Here is a 19,337-nt window from a genome sequence, read left to right as displayed (position 1 = left end):
CCTCAGCAATTCTCAGTTACCAGTAAACATCCTCTTCTCTGTTTCAGATTTTGCTCTTAATTTCACCAAGCCTCTGCTGCCTTAACCTGCTTCTGGGGCGCTGACACAGGCTGGCGCCACCTTCCACCCAGGAGGGAGGGCGCTGCACCTGTGGCCAGGCCCCCACCCTCTGATGGCCTTTACATGCTTCACAGTTGTGGAGACCAAGGGTTGGGGGTGTGCTGACGTGACATGTGCCGAGGCCTCCACTCCTTGTTTCTTTTTTTGCAGTTTTTTTTTTTTTTGGCTAGGGCCGGATTTGAACCCGCCACCTCCAGTATATGGGGCTGGGGCCCTACTCCTTGAGCCACAGGCGCCGCCCACCTACTCCTTGTTTCCTCACTGTGCGTTTGTACAGCGTGCTCATCTGTTCCTGCATCCCCTTTATCCTGACCATGTCTAACAATTGCTCGGCAAATGCAAACACAGAAGTGTATGTGGAAACAGAAAACTGTTTCCCAAATGTTTTCTCTCCTAAGTTTATGTCTAGTAACTGAAAACAGAGAGGGACACAAAATTCGCTCAGAAAATTTGTCCTGGGGTCGAAACTGAAGCAGAGTGGGAGATACGAGAGAGAGAGAAGAAAAGAAGTGAGTTCAAAGAAATGGTCAATGAGGGGACTTTGGGGACAGCATGACACTGAGCCCATGAGCTTTAGGGAGGGGTGAGGACACCCTCCTAAACCCTGTCCTCCTGGGTATATACCTGGTTAAATCATTGGCCATTGGTGATTGAACTCACAGGAAGTGAGGCTGAAGGTAGAATCCCTGACAGCCACTCCCCCTCCCCCATCCTTAGGGGCTTTCCAGATGTCACCCCATTAAGGGACAATCAGTTGTGATTAAAAGGGGCTTATTATAAATAACAAAAGATGCTCCACAGCGATTTCAGGAGTAGGGACTAAAAGCAAATATCATGGTAAAAGATGCTCCTATCTCACTTTGGAAGTTAAGGGAGTTTTGGGAGCTCAGGAAAGGGGACAATAGACCAAATGTGTGTTCCTTGCTGTATCCCAACAGCACAGAAGCAAACCTGAGATCCAAGTCCCCTACTGACCGGTCCGACCGCTGTGTGGCCCTGAGGCCAGCCCTTCATTCTCCCTGGCCACAATTTCCTCTTTTCTGTACAGGGGACCGGCGCTGGCATTCCAGGCATTCTGGTTTGCCAAGATCCAAAAAGAAACTCAGCGACTCTCCTTGAAAGCTTCTAGTGACCCCTTCCAGGAGAGCTTTCACATTGCCATGCGCAGAAACACTTTAATTCCAGTTAATCTGTGTTGTACTTGGTGTGACGGCATCACTCAGATTCAAGGGGGCCTGAAAAATTAAAGCCCCTTTAAGAAGTCGGGGGGGAAATGAGGGTGTGTGGCAGGGTGATGGGGAGGCTGAGAGCCCCGCACTGCTGAGCCAGTGACAGTACATTATCTCTTTAAAAGATGTTTCCACATCCCTGGCCAGAGGGAGGGACACAAGCCCTGGCCCAGCATCCTGGCCAGGGAAACGTGCTTAGGAGAAATGAAGTCCCCTCTTGGTAATCCTACGAGGTCATTAACAGGACCGCTGATATTTGTCTTCTGAACATGTGCTAAGTGAAGGCAGGACCCAGGGCTGAAGCCTGAGCACTGCAGGTTGGAAGAAAATGAACAAGGCAGTGATTGGGGTTTATGCTGAGAGCATGCAGTCGGGTGAGTGCAGCCACGTGGTTTTGCTGCTTCGACCTTGGCTCTAGTGGGGCATTTCGTGCTTGTAGGTCAAAGTTACTGGTTTGTTCCCGTATCCCTGTTCTCTTTGTGCTCATTGCCTGCTGTCTCCATTACCCTTGGTGTGACACATTTAGCTGGAACTGCTGTGTCGTATTTCCCACCAGGAGTGTGTGTGTGGGGGGTGGCCTGCCATACCCCATTCCCTGGCAGACGGACAGTGGTTTCTGCAAGAAAATTCTTTCTAGTATTCAAACTTTAAAGATGAATAGTGCAAAATTTTCTGCAAAAACAATGCCTTAAAACCACCAAAGAAGTGATGTTTAGGTCTTTGATGTGGGTTTTGTATGAGAAAACACTGAAGCTAAGTTGAAATGTACATTAAAGGCAGGAACAGTTCGTTTGTTTGAAAAACATTTCAGACAAACTTGGGAGTTGTTCTGACTCCCTGTGAGCCTGAGCTCTCCCATGGTGCTGGGAGGTGAGTCTGGGAGTCCTCAGGTGCCTCTGATGGAAGTGGATCGGCTGTGCCTGCCACTACATTAACTTCACAGTCCCCTTCTGTCCCTGGAAGACACCCTGAGGGAGGACTTGGGAGCAGCTGCCTAGCCTCTTTTCTTCACAGCGGTGTTTGTCCAGTTCAGAGGGAAGAGAGAGGAGAGGGAGGCAGACCCCAGCCCCGCTCAGGAGGTCTTGTGGCCGCTGTGGCAGAGAGAGTGTGGCTGGCCTCCCCGCTGACTCAGAGGCAGCACAAGTCACTTGCCACAGTGCCTTGGTCCCCTACCAGGACTGGGATTATACTGAGGTCAACATTGTTGAGACGACCACCCCAGTCACTGAGCTCACAGTGTTTCAGAACGGCTTTTTTTTTTTTGAGACAGAGTCTCAAGCTGTCGCTCTGGGTAGAGTTTGGTGGCCTCATAGCTCACAGCAACCTCTAATGCTTGGCTTCAAGCAATCCTCTTGCCTCAGTTTATCTATTTCTAGTAGAGATGAGGTCTCCCTCTTGCTCAGGCTGGTCTCAAACTTGTTAGCTTAAGCAATCCACCTGCCTCGGCCTCCCAGCGTGCTGGGATCACAGGCATGAGCCATCGTGCCCAGCCTCAGAACAGCTTTCTAAGGCACGAGCCATTCTCTGGTCTGACTGAGGAGGAAATCACTCTGAGAGGTTACATTCCTTGATCGAGGCCACAGAGTGAGAAAGTGGGACACCTCCCTGCCTGCAAGGATTGATAGTATGGGGTGGAGAAGGATCCCAGACCAGGCCGGGCCTGGGGAGGAGCAGAACTGAGACAGGGCAGAGACAGAGAAAGTGAAAGCAGAGGGGAAGAAAGACGCCCCAGAAAGGCCACTAGCCCTAGGTACGGTCTGCATTCATGGGGCCGAGGGGGAGACCGTATAAATGCTGGCATCTTGTCCTGTGTGCTGTGGACACAGGCCGGACAACATGGGTGTTTAGCATCGCTGTTTGCTCAGGGCTCGGCAGGATTTCTTTCTGGTCCTAAATGCCTGTTGACTGTGACTTCTCAGTGCCTTTGAGAGGTCTGGGAGCAAAAGGAAGGAAAATGACCCGTTTGTCCATCCAGGCCACCCAGGAAATTCCTACAAATCCAGCTCCCCGCACAGCTTCTGGGCCCTCCGGCTGGGCAGAGAAAGCTCTTCCTTTATTCTTTGATCTGATATATTTTTATTGAGCACCAGGCAGCCAGGAATTTCAAAACTAGACCAAACTCCCAAGTTCCAAAGAATATAAAACACAGTTGGGAAGCGAAGGAGTGAGTTCACAGTTGAAGGGATTCCAGTGAGGCTCATCGGAGCAATGACAACTCAGGAGATTTCTGCTGCTCCAACCAGTAGTGTCCCAAGCACCCGGTGGGACCCCCCAGTCAGAGACACAGCACAGTGGAAGCACAGGTGTGGGTCTGGCGTGGCCCCTTTATCATGTGACCTTGAGAAAGTCACTTCCCTTCTCTGAGTCTCAGACTTCTCCGTGGTGATATGGGGTGAACATCACTCACCTTAGCGGAGGGCCAAAGAGACCAAGTGAGACCATCTCATAAAAGTGCTTTGAAGAGTCGCAAAGGACCATATTAAGCTAAGAGCAGATTTCCATTAGGAAATAGCATCATATAAAGCACACCCAGAGGCCAGAGCACATTCTGAAAGCCATGCCCTTCAGGAGAGCTGGACCAGAAATCCCTTCTTTTGCTTTTGGGATGGCTCCTATCCCTCCCATACGGATCACATTTCCCCTTGAGCAGTGTCACCTCAGTTTCAGGAAGGTGGGGTCACAGTACTGTGTGCTGTGGGCTGGCTGGGGGCATGGGGAGTTCTTTCTTTACAAGAGAATGAAAGTTCAACTTCCTTAATGGGCAGATGGTCCACATTATCCCTGGGGCTCTACTCTGCAGCTGCAGAAAATCAGAGCCTATTTCCCAGCCCCGAGTGTTTATTTCTATTCTCCACAACCCCCTTTCTTTTCCTCTTGTTTTGCCTTGGCCGGGGGACTGGAAGGCAGGAGAAACAAAACAGTGGAGCTATAAAGTTCTAGACTTAGGGTAGGTTTTCTCTCCTCTCCTTTTCTTTAGAAGCGAAGTCTTCCGGGCTCTCAGGCCCTTCTTATGCATTGCCAAGCAGGTCCCAGGGTATAAGGTGATCGGTTCCATTCTCAGAGCCCCTGAAAGCGCCGTGAGCCCCCCTCATTCATGTATTCACCCACTCATTCATTCCACACAATTTTTTGCGCCCTGCGACGTGGCAGGCTCTGTTTGTAAGTGGGGGCGCGAGTGAGGCCCACAAGGATGCTGAACGCTGCCGCCCTCTTGCAGCTGGTCATGGGACGTAGCAACCCGAGGAACAAGATGTCGCAGTGAGATAGTTCTCATCCATGGGGAGCACATACTGGGGCCACAGGTCAGGGAAATCTTCCCAAAGGAGGTGACATCTACATGCCTTTCTCACAAAGCTCAGCGACTGGGGAGTCGTGTAGCCAAGGCTTGATCCTAGATCCACCCTTCCAGCTGACACTTGCAGCCCTGGCTGTGCCTTAAGATCACCTGCAAATGGTTTAAAACCACCCCTTACACTGGTGGGTTTCAAGGATTTCTAGATGCTTCCTATATACAGTCAGGACCAGCACCACTGCTTTAAGTCTAAGACTTACTCCCTTCAGCCTGAGGAGGTAGGGCTGTTGTGAGACAAAGGAAACTCACTTCACATTTGGAGAGGGCTGTTACTAAGCATTTATCTTAAGTTTTCAACCCGACAGTTGGCTCTGTGGTTAGAAAATAAGAGGCCTTTGCTCTTTTCTTTGACTGTCATGTAGTAGCTGTGTGACTCTGGGCAAATTGCTAGACTACTCTGGGCCGATTTTCTCTTCTGTTAAATGAGAGCCATAAAAGGACCTCATGGAGCTGTTCTGAAGGACAGATGAGCAGGTGCATGTATAAAGTGCTCTCCGCAGTGCCTGCCATATGGGGGATTTCAGTAGACAGACATGACTTCTCTTCCCCGTTCATGTGTCACTCTCCTGGGTAGTGCCCAGAGCTTGGCTTTGTTATAATTGGGTTTGGAGGTGGCTTTGAGCCAGGTGTTGACAAGCCCTGTAGGCAGTAGATAGCTCCAAGGTTACCTCTCCCTGAGCCATGGTAGCTATTGGCCCTTATGTGGTCCTCCTAAAGCCACTAAGTGGCCAAGCAATACAGCCACTTGCTAAGAAAAAAAGAAAGATATCCCTCATCTCACTCCCCAATTATAGCCATGAAAGCATATATTGTAAAATAAAGTGGAGAATAATCAGATCAAAAAACACAGGAGGCATCAGAGATGCCCATGTCCAGTAAATGAAACCAGACACTTGTTTTAAGATTCTGTGCTGGATTCCCTAGAGACACTGTCAAGTTCCCTTCCCTTCCCTTCCCGGAGGCAGGATGAGTAGCTGTCAGGCATGGTGCAGAGAGGGCAGGGTCCCTGTGTTTGAAGTAGAAGAACCCAAAGCCAATGTCCAAGGCCCCTTCCAGCTCCAGGGCTCCAAGGCATCCACCCTAAGACCCAGCCTGCTTTGCCGACCCCCGCTGTCCTGCGAGAACATTTACAAGTCAGAGAGAGGACAGAAAAGTTTGCTTTGAGAGGAGAATCCCTGCATAAGAGAAGATTTTTAAGGTCTGGACAGGGAGCTGGAGAGTGGCTCCAGCCCCGGCACCACATTCTGGGACCCCATTCCAGAGCTGCCTTGCTTAATGAGCTGCATCCAGTTTGCATCAGTGTGCAGAAAGTTGCTGACAGCAGAAGCCAGTGTTTGGCCTCATGGACACCCTTGCCCCCCCCCCTTCCTTAATATGCTGAGGAGCCAGGAGCTAAGCCCTGGGGAGCACAGGGGCAGTTAGGAGACTCATCCAGCTGGAGGGATGATCACTTTGCTCCCATTCCCCATGGGAATAAGAAGGCGTTCAAGGATATAGCCCCTACTCGGCTGCTGGTGTCCAAGCTGTCCTCAATGACAAATTGAGACCCTAAGAGCTCCCACGGGCAGCTGGAAAGACTGCCAGTGACGGGGGTGGCTCTCACAAGGATGAATGCCACAATGTAATTGATACACGCTGTTGCACCCCACAGCCACCATCGTGCTGCTTTAAGAAGAGGGTTGGTGTGGAGACATCACCGCGGGCCAGATCCCAACTCTGTGCCTGAGTCTAGAACCAGCCTCTTTCCACCCATCCTGGGTCCTGCTGCTTTAACCTCAGACCAGCCTCTTAGCATTGTGGCTTTATGCTGAAAGAAGCTGGTATTACAGGGAACAGGGGCCTAGAAAGAGAGGGAGCAGGCATCCCTGGACAATGGATGACTTCTCTCTCTCAACTCTAGTTTCCTCATCTTTAAATGAGGGGTTTGGCCCTGGGAATCCCTGAATTCTCTGCCAACTCCGACTTTCTATGGTTTTTCTTATTAATTTTAAGCTGTTGGTTCACTCGAAGGCCTCAAAGGCAAAGACAAACTTAACTTATCCTTGCGTCCTTAGTGCCTAGAGCAGCCCTGGAATGTGGTAGGGAGTCCAGAGATGCATTGGAATGGATAAATAAATGAGCAATTGAAAAAAGGAACACAGACAGTGATAGAGATAGGAATAAAGAATTCATACGGATAATGCATTTTTAGTGCCCCAAATCTGTGCACAGGAAGTAGAATCACCTGAACCTCAATGAATATTATCATGTTCCTCAAAAGCTGAGGCTAGTTTTTCCTCACCCTGCCTGGAATCATTCGTGTGTTCATTTTCAAATCCAAACTCAGCAGGAGCCAGGTTTCCCCAGCACCTGCCTCCCACCCCGGTTCTCCTTAACACTCGGAGAAGAGAACTGTTTCTATGAATTGTAGGTGGAAGCGTTGCCGTCCCAGGGTGAAAGTCATTGGTTTTCATATAGATGCTTCGTCAAAGGCCTCTCCCACCAAAGCCCTGAGGTGGATGAATTAGAGCAGCGGTTCTCAACCTGTGGGTCGCGACCCCTTTGTAACAGTGAAAATACATCATGGCATTAGGAAGGTTGAGAACCACTGGATTAGAGGCTCCTGCTCAGAGATCTTATGAAGATTAAGGGATCCTGGGAAAGAAAGGAGGGTATAGATGGTACATTGGGCCAAGAGTTAAGTGTCAAGTTCAGGCCCCAGTTCTCCTACCACCTGTGGGGTGACCCAAGTGAGGCACGTCCCACGCGTCCCTCATCTGCCACATGCAGAGCGCGGGTGCAACATCTTCAGATCTCTGCCAGCTGGCAGCTTTTATTCTGCTCCATGGTCATGACCACTGGAAAGCCTCAAAGACTGTGTCACAATTACCTAAAGGCAGCGGCAAACACTAAGTGATGGGACATCTGTGGCCCGCAACGAGGCTAAGGGAAGGGGCTGACTGTGCTGGCCTCAGAGAGCACCAGCATCCTGGACTTATCTGCACCACACTCCTCTCTCTGACCTGGCTCTCTGACCTGTGACGGGTAGAGCCCAGTCTGCAGGCGAGGGACACAGGAGAAGGGAGGCACCCTGTCCTTTACCTGATGAATCCAAACCAGACCCCACAGGGGGCCAGTGGGGGACAGGGCTGTTCTGGGGTTGCTGACCTCGCTGTGCTCAGGAAGGACTTTTCAGGACTTGGGAGCCTCTTGGTCAATGGGGGGCCATTATTAGAAGTGGCTGCAATGTTGGAAGCCTGGGATCCTGTTCATTCTGAGCGCCCTCGAGAGGGAACATCCCTCTTGCTACAGAGTGAGAAGTGCCTGAATTTTAAACAACCAGGAACTCTGCCCCCCATTTCCTCCCCTGTCACATGCAAGGAGCCCCAGTCACCCTGCAGGGACCACCCTGGCAGGGCATCTGAGTTCCCGGAGGAATGAGAAGTGTCCTGAGGGGCAGGGGAACTGACGTATCTGTGGGGTGAGTGGTGGTTAGTTGCTGGGTGGGAAAGGTTTGCCCTGGGGCCGAAACTGCTGGGAAAAGGCAGAGTTTAAACCCTCTGCCCACAGAAACCTAAACCTCTGAGCAAGCTATAACATCCTTTTAGGCTAGAGAGGGGGTTGCTGTTGGAAGGTGTTTGGTGATTCTCGGAGTGCATTGTGGGAGGTGGCATCACGGCTTAGGCCTGGGAAAGGTTCCTGCCACCACCCCCCAGAGCTCTTTGGGGGCAAAGGATGGCAGTGACACTGTCAGTGGGACAGCCTGCTGGATGGTCTGAGTTCCTGAATTGGGGCAGTCTCCATTGTAAGCAGATCAAACCTTACAATGGAGCCTTCTCTGGAACCCGCAGCATCCTTCTGCTACCTGTGGCTCTACTTACTGACCCCGCATGGCAGCTTCTGTCCTGGGCCTCCTGGGGTGGCCTGGCCCACTGCCACGTGACGTGGTGCGGGCAGAGGTGGGTCTGAGAAACCAGGGCTGGTGCTCAGCCTCAGCCAGCCCACAGCGCCGGCCCCTCTGGGTGCTGCTATCTCCAGGGCAGCCTGTCCTGCGGCTCCCAGGGGGTCTCTCTGTGTCAGCTCTGGCCTCAGGTCCCAGCTCCTGTCTGTGTTTTCCTTGTCCAGGATTTCTGCGTTCTCTTGCTCATCCTCAGCCTGTTCTTTGACAGCTGGTGGGAGTCCGAGCTTCTGGTCAGTCTCTGTGGGGAGAGTGGTCACTGGGTGGAGATGAAGGGTCCATAGCCAAGGCATTCAGTACTGACAGGGACGTTCACAGTGGTCACACTGCAGTCACTCTGCATCCTGGGGATGGGGGTGGTTTCCTGGTGACTTCCTTGGTCCCTATGCAGAATATTCTGGGGTTTCCCCAGCCCAGGGGTGTGGCTGGTTCTGAGTTCTCTCTCTCCTTGAGAAAGTTCTCTCTCCTGTGAGCACAGATGTTGATTCTGCCGTCTCCCGAAGTGGTGGGAAAAGGTCTTTGCCAAGTCACAGCCATTAGAAAGGGGTGTCCCCAGCCTACCTGGCCTGATAAAAGAAAAAGAAGCCCAGAGGTGCAGGACTTGCTGGGAGCAGTACTTGAGTGGATATGCTATTTTCCTTGGCAGTTCACGTGGCGGGGGTGTTTCTGTACTGTGTGACCCACTTATCACTGGGTCATAGTTCAGCGTCCTCTACCCCCACCACTCATGTTCTGGCTGCAAAAATAAGATGACCTTGACCTCTTCCCTGGCCATGGAATCCCTAAGAGTTGGAGCTGGAAGGAGACTTGTTGATCGTCTGATCTGTCTCTCCCAAAAGCTTGTTCACAGACCCGTTATCTCTGAATCGCTTGGGATACTGGCAAAACCCCAGTTCCCTGCTTCCTGCCACCAAGACTGATGCAGCAGGTTCTGGCTGTCCTAGGAATCTGGCCTTCCCGATGACCTTGATATGCAGCCAGACTCCAGAGCCACTGACCAACCCAATATCTTATCAAATGAGGAAGCTCAGGTCCCCCCCAGGGGCAAATAGCCCCCAGGGACAGGCAGGGGGATGAAGATGTTGAAAGACACATCAAGAGACCAAGTTGTGTTCATTACCCTGGCATTGAGTGTGTGTTTGGCCCTAAATCTATGACTTCTCTGCCAAAGCCTGGCTTTGCAACGAGGTGAAGCCTTCTTGGGGTTGTGGCCTTCCTCTTTGAACCCCTCCACCCCCAGTTTTCCCCTTGGAGAACTGACGCGGTGCTTTATCATGCACAGGCATGACTCTGTGCTGCTTCCTCCGTCCATTCCCTCCAGCCGGGTTCTGTGCACAGCACTGAGTTCTGAGATGGATGCAACCGGGTCTCAGAGCTCGGAGAAGGGGGCAGACCCCCCTGCTGGTGCGGCCACGCGCCAGGCACAGTGCTCAGAGTCTCACGTGCCTTGTCTCATTGTGTCTGCCCGACAGACCTGCTACATGGGTGTCCTCCCCACGTCACAGTTGGGAACATGCCCTCAGAGAGGCTGTGAGACCTCTTTAAGGTCATTTGGGAAGAAAGAACCTACTATGTGCCAGGTGCGATCCAAGCTCTTTATATCTGTTGCCATATTTCATGGATTCTGGGATACACATTTTAACATTCATGAAACCGGGAAGCATCCAGCAATTGACATAATTCTCAGCGGCGTAGAAAACGCTGTGGTGCCACGCAGCCAGGGGCATCTTGGGTTTGATGATCCACCATCTTTCACTTGTGGATCTTGGGTGGCAGAGCTTGGCTTTATACGGCTTAAGGCCCTTTCACACTCACAGCCTAGCGGGCAAGTAGATGGCGTGAGTATTGAGAGGACACAGCAAGGCCCCCTGCCTGCAAAGCCTTGACCACTTCTTGGCTTCCTGCTTGCCCCACACCCTCCTCCCTGGCAGGTGTGGCTGCTGGTCACCAAGTCTCCAATGGTGGAGAGGAATCCAGCAACCACCCTCCTGGGTCTTCACCCACATGAAGTAGACTTTATCCGTCATTGCCAAAATCTGGTAGCAACCAAGCTGCTGGCCGGTAGGTGAATGGATAAATAAACTATGGTCTATCCAGTCAATGAAACATTATTCAGCACTAAAGAGAAATGAGTTATCAAGCTGTGGAAAGACATAGAGGAAAATTAAATGCATGTTACTGAGACGAAGCCAATCTAAAGGCTACGTACTCTATGGTTCCAACTCTGTGAGATGCTGGGAAAGGCAATAGTGTGGAGACAGTAACAAGATCAGTGGGTTGCCATGGGTTAGGGGAGGGTGGATAAACAGACGGAGCACAGAGGATTTTTAGGGCAGTGAAAATATTCCGTGTGATTCTGTAATGATGAATACACATCCTTATACATTGTCCAAAGGCACAGAACACACACTCCGAGAAGGAGCCCTGGTGTGAACTATGGGCTGCGGGCGATGCTGACGCATCACTGCAGGTTCATCAACTGTACCAAATGCTCCATCCGCTCTGGGGTCAGTGGGGAGACCGTCTGGGGATGCAGGTGGATGGGAGCTCTCTGTTCCTTCCAACTTCGCCATGAACTTTAACTGCTCTTTTAAAAAAAAGCTACTGGGAAGAAAGGGAGGGGGTTGGGGAAAGGCTGACAAAGGCAGAGGAACATGGGTGGTCTCGGGGTCCTATCCCAGGGGCAGAGGACAATCCCGAGGAGGGCCCTGCTGGGTTGGAGCTGAGTAGTGACAGTCTGCTGCTTCCTGCAGGTGTCATGGAAGCCCCGGTGGTGATCCGCCTGGTGAATGGCTCAGGCCCGCACGAGGGCCGGGTGGAGGTGTTCCACGACCGGCGCTGGGGCACTGTGTGTGACGACGGCTGGGACAAGAAGGATGGGGACGTGGTGTGCCGCATGCTGGGCTTCCGTGGCGTGGAGGAGGTGTACCGGACGGCCCGGTTCGGGCAAGGTAAAGCTCCGAAGCAAAGGACACAGGGAGAGGGTCTGCAGATCCCAGGACTGGGCTCCTCTACAAAGCCGGAGTCATTTTACTGCCATTCTGCCAGGTGGCACCTGTCTCTTCCCAGACCCTTGCTGCAGGAGGAGCTCACTGTCTCCCAGGCAACCGTGTGCACTTGTCTTTGTCTGTGCATCCGCTGTGGTCCTTGAGACACAGATAACACTGATTAACGTCCCACATCTCATCTCACCCTCCTACGGGAGGGCCTCCCCTCCTCCAGCCAGGGAATTCCTCCTGGGCTTCAGCCACGCCCACACTATTGTCACTGTGGAGATTCGGTGCTGCTCACTTAATGACCCTATTCTATTTTATTGGTCCTCCCCTGGTGGGACATGATCCTAAACTCCCTGACTACACACCAACTAGCGCTGAGTTTTGAGATCCTGTGTACGCATTTGGGCTGGGCAACTTGGGGCCTGTTCCTTATGCGTCAGTTGCCTCTATTTGCTTTGGGAGTGATTAATCCTTCAGGGCTCTCTGGCCTGCAGCCTTTTCCTGGGTAATTTGTAAACTGATGTGTTTTCCAGGAGACGTTTAATCTGCAAGTTATTGCTCTGCCTCAAAGGGCGTATTGTGTAAGAGCCCCGCTACCCAGGCCAGGAGGAGGCTCTAGAGAAGGGACAATGTCCAGAAGGCAGCGGAAGGAGGCCGCCCCTCCCTGCCCTGTCCCCAGATTCACTTTAAGGCAATTCCATGACAACAGATGCTAAAAATCTCTACATAACAAAAGTCCATCTCAGTTGCTCATTGGTGCTGTAGATTCCGTCAGCAGTGAGGAGGCTGAGATGTTCCCTTGACATTCTTTCTAAAGCGGGATTTCACCCGTGCTGCATAGGGGCAAATGGCAGAGTTCAGGTTTTGTAGTCCTGACAGTTCTGCTGTAAGGAGAGGCTGTGTGGCTGCTTTGATTTATGTCAAAGCCCTTTCCCATCCGGGGACTGTTACCTCACTGACCTACTCAGGGTGACCCAGCCAGAGATGCTGGAACCTGGTTTATGACCGTAAACTCTGTGCTTTTTTGGTGCCAGGCCAGAGACCTTACAAGGGAGGTGCCGGGGTGACTGGCCAGTCTGGTTTGCCCTGAGCTTTCTTTGTCTTAACTCTGGAAGCCCCATGCCCTAGGAAGCCCATCCCAGTTTGAAAACTATCACAGTCGCCCCTGATGGTGCTGAGACTTGAATCCAGGAATGTCCTGCCTCACAGGCTGCAGTGCAGTGCCACTTTGGAAAGATGGAGATGCTGGCGCATGGGCTCAGGCACCCCAGGGTCCTGCAGTTCTAACACACTCCCTGTGATGCCATCACTGTGGGTCTAGGATCTCACTTTGATCAGTGAGGCTCCAGCCACTGCTTCCATGGGACACCTGGGGCTCAGGGATCCTTCCCGAGGGCTCCTGAATGGGCACCCACCATCGGGGGGCAGCCCAGAGAGCCCATGGGTGATGAGCCTGCCAGCCCTTCAGTGGGGCCTTAGGATGACTTCTGTGTGGCCTGCTCCCTCTGTCACCCCTCTCGTCCTCGATAAGCCCTCTCCATTCAAGCTCCAAGGCTTGCCCAGCTGCCTTATCCTCCCAGTAATCATTGAGGGACCTTAATGCCAAGTTTGTGCCTTTTAGGCTCAGGTACTAAGCACCAGGGCCCCTTCATAGCACCTTCAGATCTGCTGGTTTCCCCTTAGGAGCTGGTTAACAGGGCTGGCTGTAACAGAACACTGGCAGATTGTTTTAGGGACCTCGTGTGCAGAGAACTAACCTAATTAGTCAGGGTTCAGGGATGCTCCTGCATCTCCTTAAATCTACATCTGATTTTAATATTGGATTCTGGGCTCCCTTGCTATTCCAGAGCCATGGTTTTGGGCTCACAAAATGAGACCATCTGCTTTAAACTCAAGAAGATCAGCAGTGACACGGACACTGCCATACTTGTCTCTGGGGCCCTGGGACAATCCAGGATTTACCTGACGCGTTCCTCTGATTAGGTCCTGCCTGACTATTCATTGACAAAGACTACGAGAGAGCGTGTCTCAAACCTGGTCCAGTGTCTGAGACAAAGTGTGGGCTTGGGAGGCAGCAAGACTTGGGTTTGAGTTCAGACTGTGCAACTTACAAACTGACCTTGTACCAGTTGCTCTCTGAGCCTTAGTTTTCCCAGCTGTAAAATGGGTTTATAAATATCTACCTTCCAGACGATAGCAAAGACAGAGGAAGCACATTATATGTAAGATGTCTGACGTAGGGAAGATAGCAACGGATACTACCAACATCACCATTGATTACTGTGCTTCTGCCCTCGAGAAACTGCACTTAGAAAATAAGTATGAGGTTTTAGTGGGGTGGAGACAGCAGCTGGAAGGCCCCGGATGTGAGCAGGGCTAGCAGAGCCAGGATCAGCCCAAGGCAAACATCATCACGCTCCTTCTTCTCGTCCTCCCAGCCCTTGGATCTCTGCTGAGAGACTGTGTTCTCTCCACAGGCACCGGGAGGATCTGGATGGACGACGTTGCCTGTAAGGGCACAGAGGACACCATCTTCCGCTGCAGCTTCTCCAAATGGGGGGTGACAAACTGTGGTCATGCCGAGGACGCCGGGGTGACGTGCAATAGATACTGAACGTGGGCATGGCCCAAGGCTGACGGCCTGTGTCCAGCCTCCTTCCTGCACCCCTGGGGCGGGGCATGGCTCAGGGCCACCTGACCACACCTCTGCCCCCTCAGCCTAGCACCCCCAGCCCCTCGCCTCCTACTCCAGGGGTGTGGGGGCCTGTGATCATTCTGCTCTTGGACATCTGCTCCGAAGTGTGACTCTGAGATCTACTGACTGTCTCCCCCTCCCAACAGGCTCTCTGCACGGGGTCAGCTGGGCGGACACTTGGCTCAGCCTTCTGAACACCATGCAGAGGGCCTCAATCATGTCCCCTTGGGTCTGTTAGTTGCAGAATGCTGAGACTATGCCAGAGACAAGTGCCTTGGTGGAGGTGGGAGAGACCGTAGATCATTTACTCTTCAGATAATTCCCAAATGTCAGTTAGGCCGAGAGTTTACCTCCCTCTCCAGCAAGAGGCAACCCTGAGTGATGCAGTTTCCCCTCTTTACTCTGCCTCTGCACACCACTGGTTCATCTAGAGAAGTGACAGAGAAGAGACACCAGCTATAGGAGCCAGAGGGATACACAAGTCACCAGCCAGATTTGCAGAAGGGGGATGAAAGTATCATTGAATGGATGGTGTGCTAGATAGTATCTTGGGTGCTAAATTCATTTATCCGCTCTGCTGTATTGGTACAAGGCATGTCAGTCCGGGTAAGACCTTACCTCCAGGCAGCACTTAACTGGTCCATTCCCCTGGCCAAGAAGATAGAACAGCTGAGTCTGTGTTTCCACCTGACCCTTACTGCGTTTTTGCTAGGCCTGAGCAAGAAGCTCGGGCTCAAAGCATGTGTGACTAGAACGTTGCACACTCCGGAACCTATGGTGTGTGACTGGCCTCCAGACCAAGTATCTGTGTAGGAGGAGAGATGATTTGAAGGGTGACACAGGAGCCGTCTGTGTTAACTGAGTCAGGGTAAAAGCCAAGACACCTTTGTCTCAGAGCTGTTGAGGGGGATGATATTGTACCTTCCAAGCCTTTTCAGGTGTGAATCTGTGGTCAGGAAATGCAAATCCTGGTATATCCAGTAGAGGTGGAAGGAAGCGAGGATTCCCTGTAACCTCCAGGAGAAATAAGGGGCCTCCGCCCTCTGCAGCTCCATCTTCTGCACGCCCATCCTAGTGACAGGGAGATCACATACTGACATTTACACAAAGAGGAAGTTGAACTGGTTCTTATTCTAGAACTAGAGGCACCACATGCTAGCAAGTGAGCTCAGAACCACCTCCCAGACTCAAGGCCAGGCCTTCAATACAAGATCACCTGTCAGCTAGGGTGAGCATTGGCCTACGTGGGTAGGATGAGGCCTGGGCCCCTCTAGGACCAGCCAAGTTCCTGGCTGACAACCAAGCCAAAACGTGCCCTTGATCGTTCATTCTTGCTTACGGTATGCTTGCTACTCATTAATGTCATAATGATGAGAAACTCTCCTTCTGAGCGATCGCTATGTTTACATGACACGTATATACTCATGCATATTTCTTCAGAGCCAATATATGTATGCATATATAAACATAGCACTCTTTACTACATAGCTCAACACACTGCAAAGTTCTCATAAAAAAAACTGAAAGTGGAAAGATATCACCTTGAACAAAATAAATTCCCAACTCAGTTCTGCCCGAGAATCCAATGGCTTGACCTATGAAGACCCACATAACTCTCTCGGTCTTTTCATTGGGGAAAACCGAAGTCTGGTTCTACATCAGATGAAAACAATGTTGAAAAGTGTTTGAACCTTAAAAATGAAAGTCTACTAGTTTACATACCTACTTAAGAGGACATGGAGATGACCATGGACCTGTGTTTCAGGGACTAAAGCAAATCAGGCCTGGCCTAAAATATACCAGGCCAGACCTTTTGTAAGAAAGAATTTCAATAAAGTGAAAAACATGTCACTAACAAGCTTTCCATCACATTCTTTCTCAGGAAAACCCAGGGAACGTGGGGAGGGTGATTGAAATTGGATGGTCTGATCATTTTCCAGTGGGGAGAGTGAATGAAAAACTACCTTAATGCTACCCAGACACAAAACTTAAGACTGACGATTGAGGGCTGGGTGGGGTGGCTCACACCTGTAATCCCAGCACTCTGAGAGGCCAAGGCAGGTGGGTTGCGTGAGCTTACGGGTTCAAGACCAGCCTGAGCAACAGCAAGACCCCATCTCTAAGGGGCCGGGCATGGTGGTTCACACCTGTACTCCCTAGCATTCTGGGAGGCCAAGGTGGGTGAATTGCCTGAATTCACGAGTCCAAGATCAGTCTGAGCAAGAGCGAGACCCCATTTCTAAAAATAGCCGGGCATTGTAATGGGCACCTGTAGTCCTAGCTACTCAGGAAGCTGAGGCAAGAGAATCACTTGAGCCCAAGAATCTGAGGTTGCTGTGAGTTATGATACCAGGCCACTCTACCTGGTGACGAAGTCAGACTCTATCTGGAAAAAAAAAAAACAAACCTGTCTCTAAAAAAAAAACTGGGCATTGTGGCAGGTGTCTGTAGTCCCAGCTCCTTGGGAGGCTGAGGCAAGAGAATTGCTTAAGCCCAAGAGTTTGAGGTTGTTGTGAGCTGTGATGCCATGGCATTCTACCGAGGGTGACATAGTGAGACTCAAAAATATAAAATAAAATAAAATAAAATACTAAAGGTTGAGAGAGGTCACATTGGGCAAAATAAATTGCCAACTCGGTTCTGGCAAGAATGCAGTTGCCCCACCAATGAAGACCCATACGTGGGGCCCACATGCTCCACTCTCATGCACTGGGTGTCTATAAGGAGTTACCACTTTCTCAACCACGGCACCCCTTAGTTCCTCTTAAACAATGTTGTTTGATGACGATCAGCTATTTTAACATTTCTGTAAAACGTCAGATGTCTGAGTCACTTGTCCTCTGCTCTTAGAGTACTTCTTCCTCAGCTGTCCACAGAGGCCACCTCACCAGCATCCTCTCCTGTCCTTCCCCCACCTGCAGCGTTCTTTTGCTGAGCTGGGACCCTGCTGGACAGCAGCTTGGTTATTTAATTCCTCTATACTATCTCTCCCACAACCAAGATAGATTAAAGGGCTCTCAAGAAGAGAGGCTTTTGGTCTCCGAGGCAGTTTTTCCTCTCTGGCTGGAGGGAACTCGAAGGATTCCCTGTTGAGTAAGTTGTGTGAGGTCTTATTATGGTTCTTCCCACAAAAGTTGTTCTTGTTAGAGCCATGGGATTCAAACATGCACAGATTGGTTTTCAGATGAGACTCAAGAGAACCTTCAGGCACTCTTCCTAAACTTTCTCTGTGGAGTTCCCTTCTCTTAGGGAATGTGCCCCATAAACCCCAGCCTCCCTGTCACAGTCTTGCCCCCTCACCTCAGCCAGACTCTGGGTCACCGCTGGACAGAACAGCCCAGGAGGCCTCACCTCACCTGTTTCCCTTTGCTTGGGCATCACAGTCCATGCTACCTGTTGTCCAGTGTCTGAAATGATGTTTCAAATATTTTGTGCAGACGATGACAAAGGGAGGGCAATTCTGGTAATAAGTTCTCTCTTGTGCCAAAAGCACAAATCCTCCTTGTGAGTATTCAAACAAATCATTCAAACATACAGGATGTGGCAGAGACCAGCTATAGCAGGGGAATCTCTGAGTGGGAAGGTGTGACTGAACACTCAGGGCTCCCTTGGCCTCCTCTGACGCCTCTGCTCCCCAAGCTCTTCTCAGAGGTTAGCCCAAGGCTCTTGCTGGGTTCCCATGGCACTGGCAGAATTAAACTATGCATGATATAGGGAAATAATTTTAGAAAAATGTGAACAGCTTCAACACAGATACCTATCTAAAATAGAAGTCTTAGACCCTCTGGTACTTAGTTCCACTGTGGCCCCAAAGGGGTGGTGACAGCTTCCTGGCTCCCTGCGGGACACCCTTGCATCTCAACCCCCAAATGAGAGGGACGACAGGTGCTTTTTTATTTCCCACCTTGCGTTCTCAATAAATCGAAGAGACTGTGCCAATGCCATGGGCCACCTGGGCTCCTCACTGGGCTGGGGCTTTGGGTCTCAGGAGCGGGTCTCATACTAGTGCAGGGTAAAGACCCGGATCAGTTTCAATGGACATAACGAATCAACTTTCTCACCCCCTGGAAACCTCTGCCCTACCCCACAGGGGAATGGTTTGGACAAAGGTTGCTCCCTTCATTCATTTGCATGTTCATTTAACACGCATTTATTGAGGATCTGCCATGAGCAAGCTCCACTGCCAGGTGCAGGAGATACAGTGGTGGACCCCACGGGTTGATCCCTGCCCTCACTCAACTTACATTCCAGTTCTTACCCCTTTCACAGGTTTATTTATTTATTTATATATTTTTTTATTTTTATTTTATTTTTTAATTTTTTTGCAGTTTTTGGCCAGGGCTGGGTTTGAACCCGCCATCTCCGGCATATGGGGGCGGGTGCCCTATCCCTTTGAGCCACAGGTGCTGCCCCCCCCTTTACAGGTTTTCAATATAACATTAGCCATACAGGAATGATAGTATCTAACACAGGAAACTTACATGTGAAGGGAACAGAACTACTTAAGGAAAACACAAATAGCTCATGTTAACAAAAAAAAAATTTTTTTTGAATACCAAATTAATTGCTAGTGAGTTGACAATAGCACAGGTGGCTCCGGTGATGCAAATAAGCAACAAGACAAGATGGAGAGGATTAAACACTAAGAATATAAACCCATTCATTCAAAACAGCAATAGATAAGCATTCACCACGTGGTAGCTCTGAGGACAGAATGAAGTTGCTGAATCTATATATCCCCGGTTCTGTTCCGATCGGCCCAGTTCTACACGGGAGGGGGAGACTTAGACACTTGAGAGGATGACACAGGAAATGGAAAGCACAGGTCTCGAATCTAAGAAATCTTAAACACCGGGCGGCGCCTGTGGCTCACTCGGTAGGGCGCCGGCCCCATATACCGAGGGTGGCGGGTTCAAACCCGGCCCCGGCCAAACTGCAACCAAAAAAATAGCCGGGCGTTGTGGCGGGCGCCTGTAGTCCCAGCTGCTCGGGAGGCTGAGGCAAGAGA

General features: G+C 50.9%; 1 protein-coding gene across 1 annotated transcript in view; it reads left to right on the top strand.

Annotated features, from left to right (window-relative positions):
* Nucleotides 1-16,187, top strand: part of SCARA5 (scavenger receptor class A member 5) — a 90,713-nt gene extending 74,526 nt beyond the window's left edge. The window contains exons 8-9 of the mRNA XM_053578704.1: nucleotides 11,392-11,589; nucleotides 14,112-16,187. Coding sequence (XP_053434679.1) covers nucleotides 11,392-11,589; nucleotides 14,112-14,248 — 335 coding nt within the window. The 3' untranslated portion in view covers nucleotides 14,249-16,187. The remainder of the gene's footprint in view (nucleotides 1-11,391; nucleotides 11,590-14,111) is intronic.
* The last annotated feature ends 3,150 nt before the right edge of the window (nucleotides 16,188-19,337 follow it).

Source organism: Nycticebus coucang, chromosome 24, assembly GCF_027406575.1.
Source record: "Nycticebus coucang isolate mNycCou1 chromosome 24, mNycCou1.pri, whole genome shotgun sequence".
NCBI classification, from domain to species: domain Eukaryota; kingdom Metazoa; phylum Chordata; class Mammalia; order Primates; family Lorisidae; genus Nycticebus; species Nycticebus coucang.
Note: the sequence above shows the minus strand (reverse complement) of the source record. Positions and strands in the feature narration are given on the sequence as shown.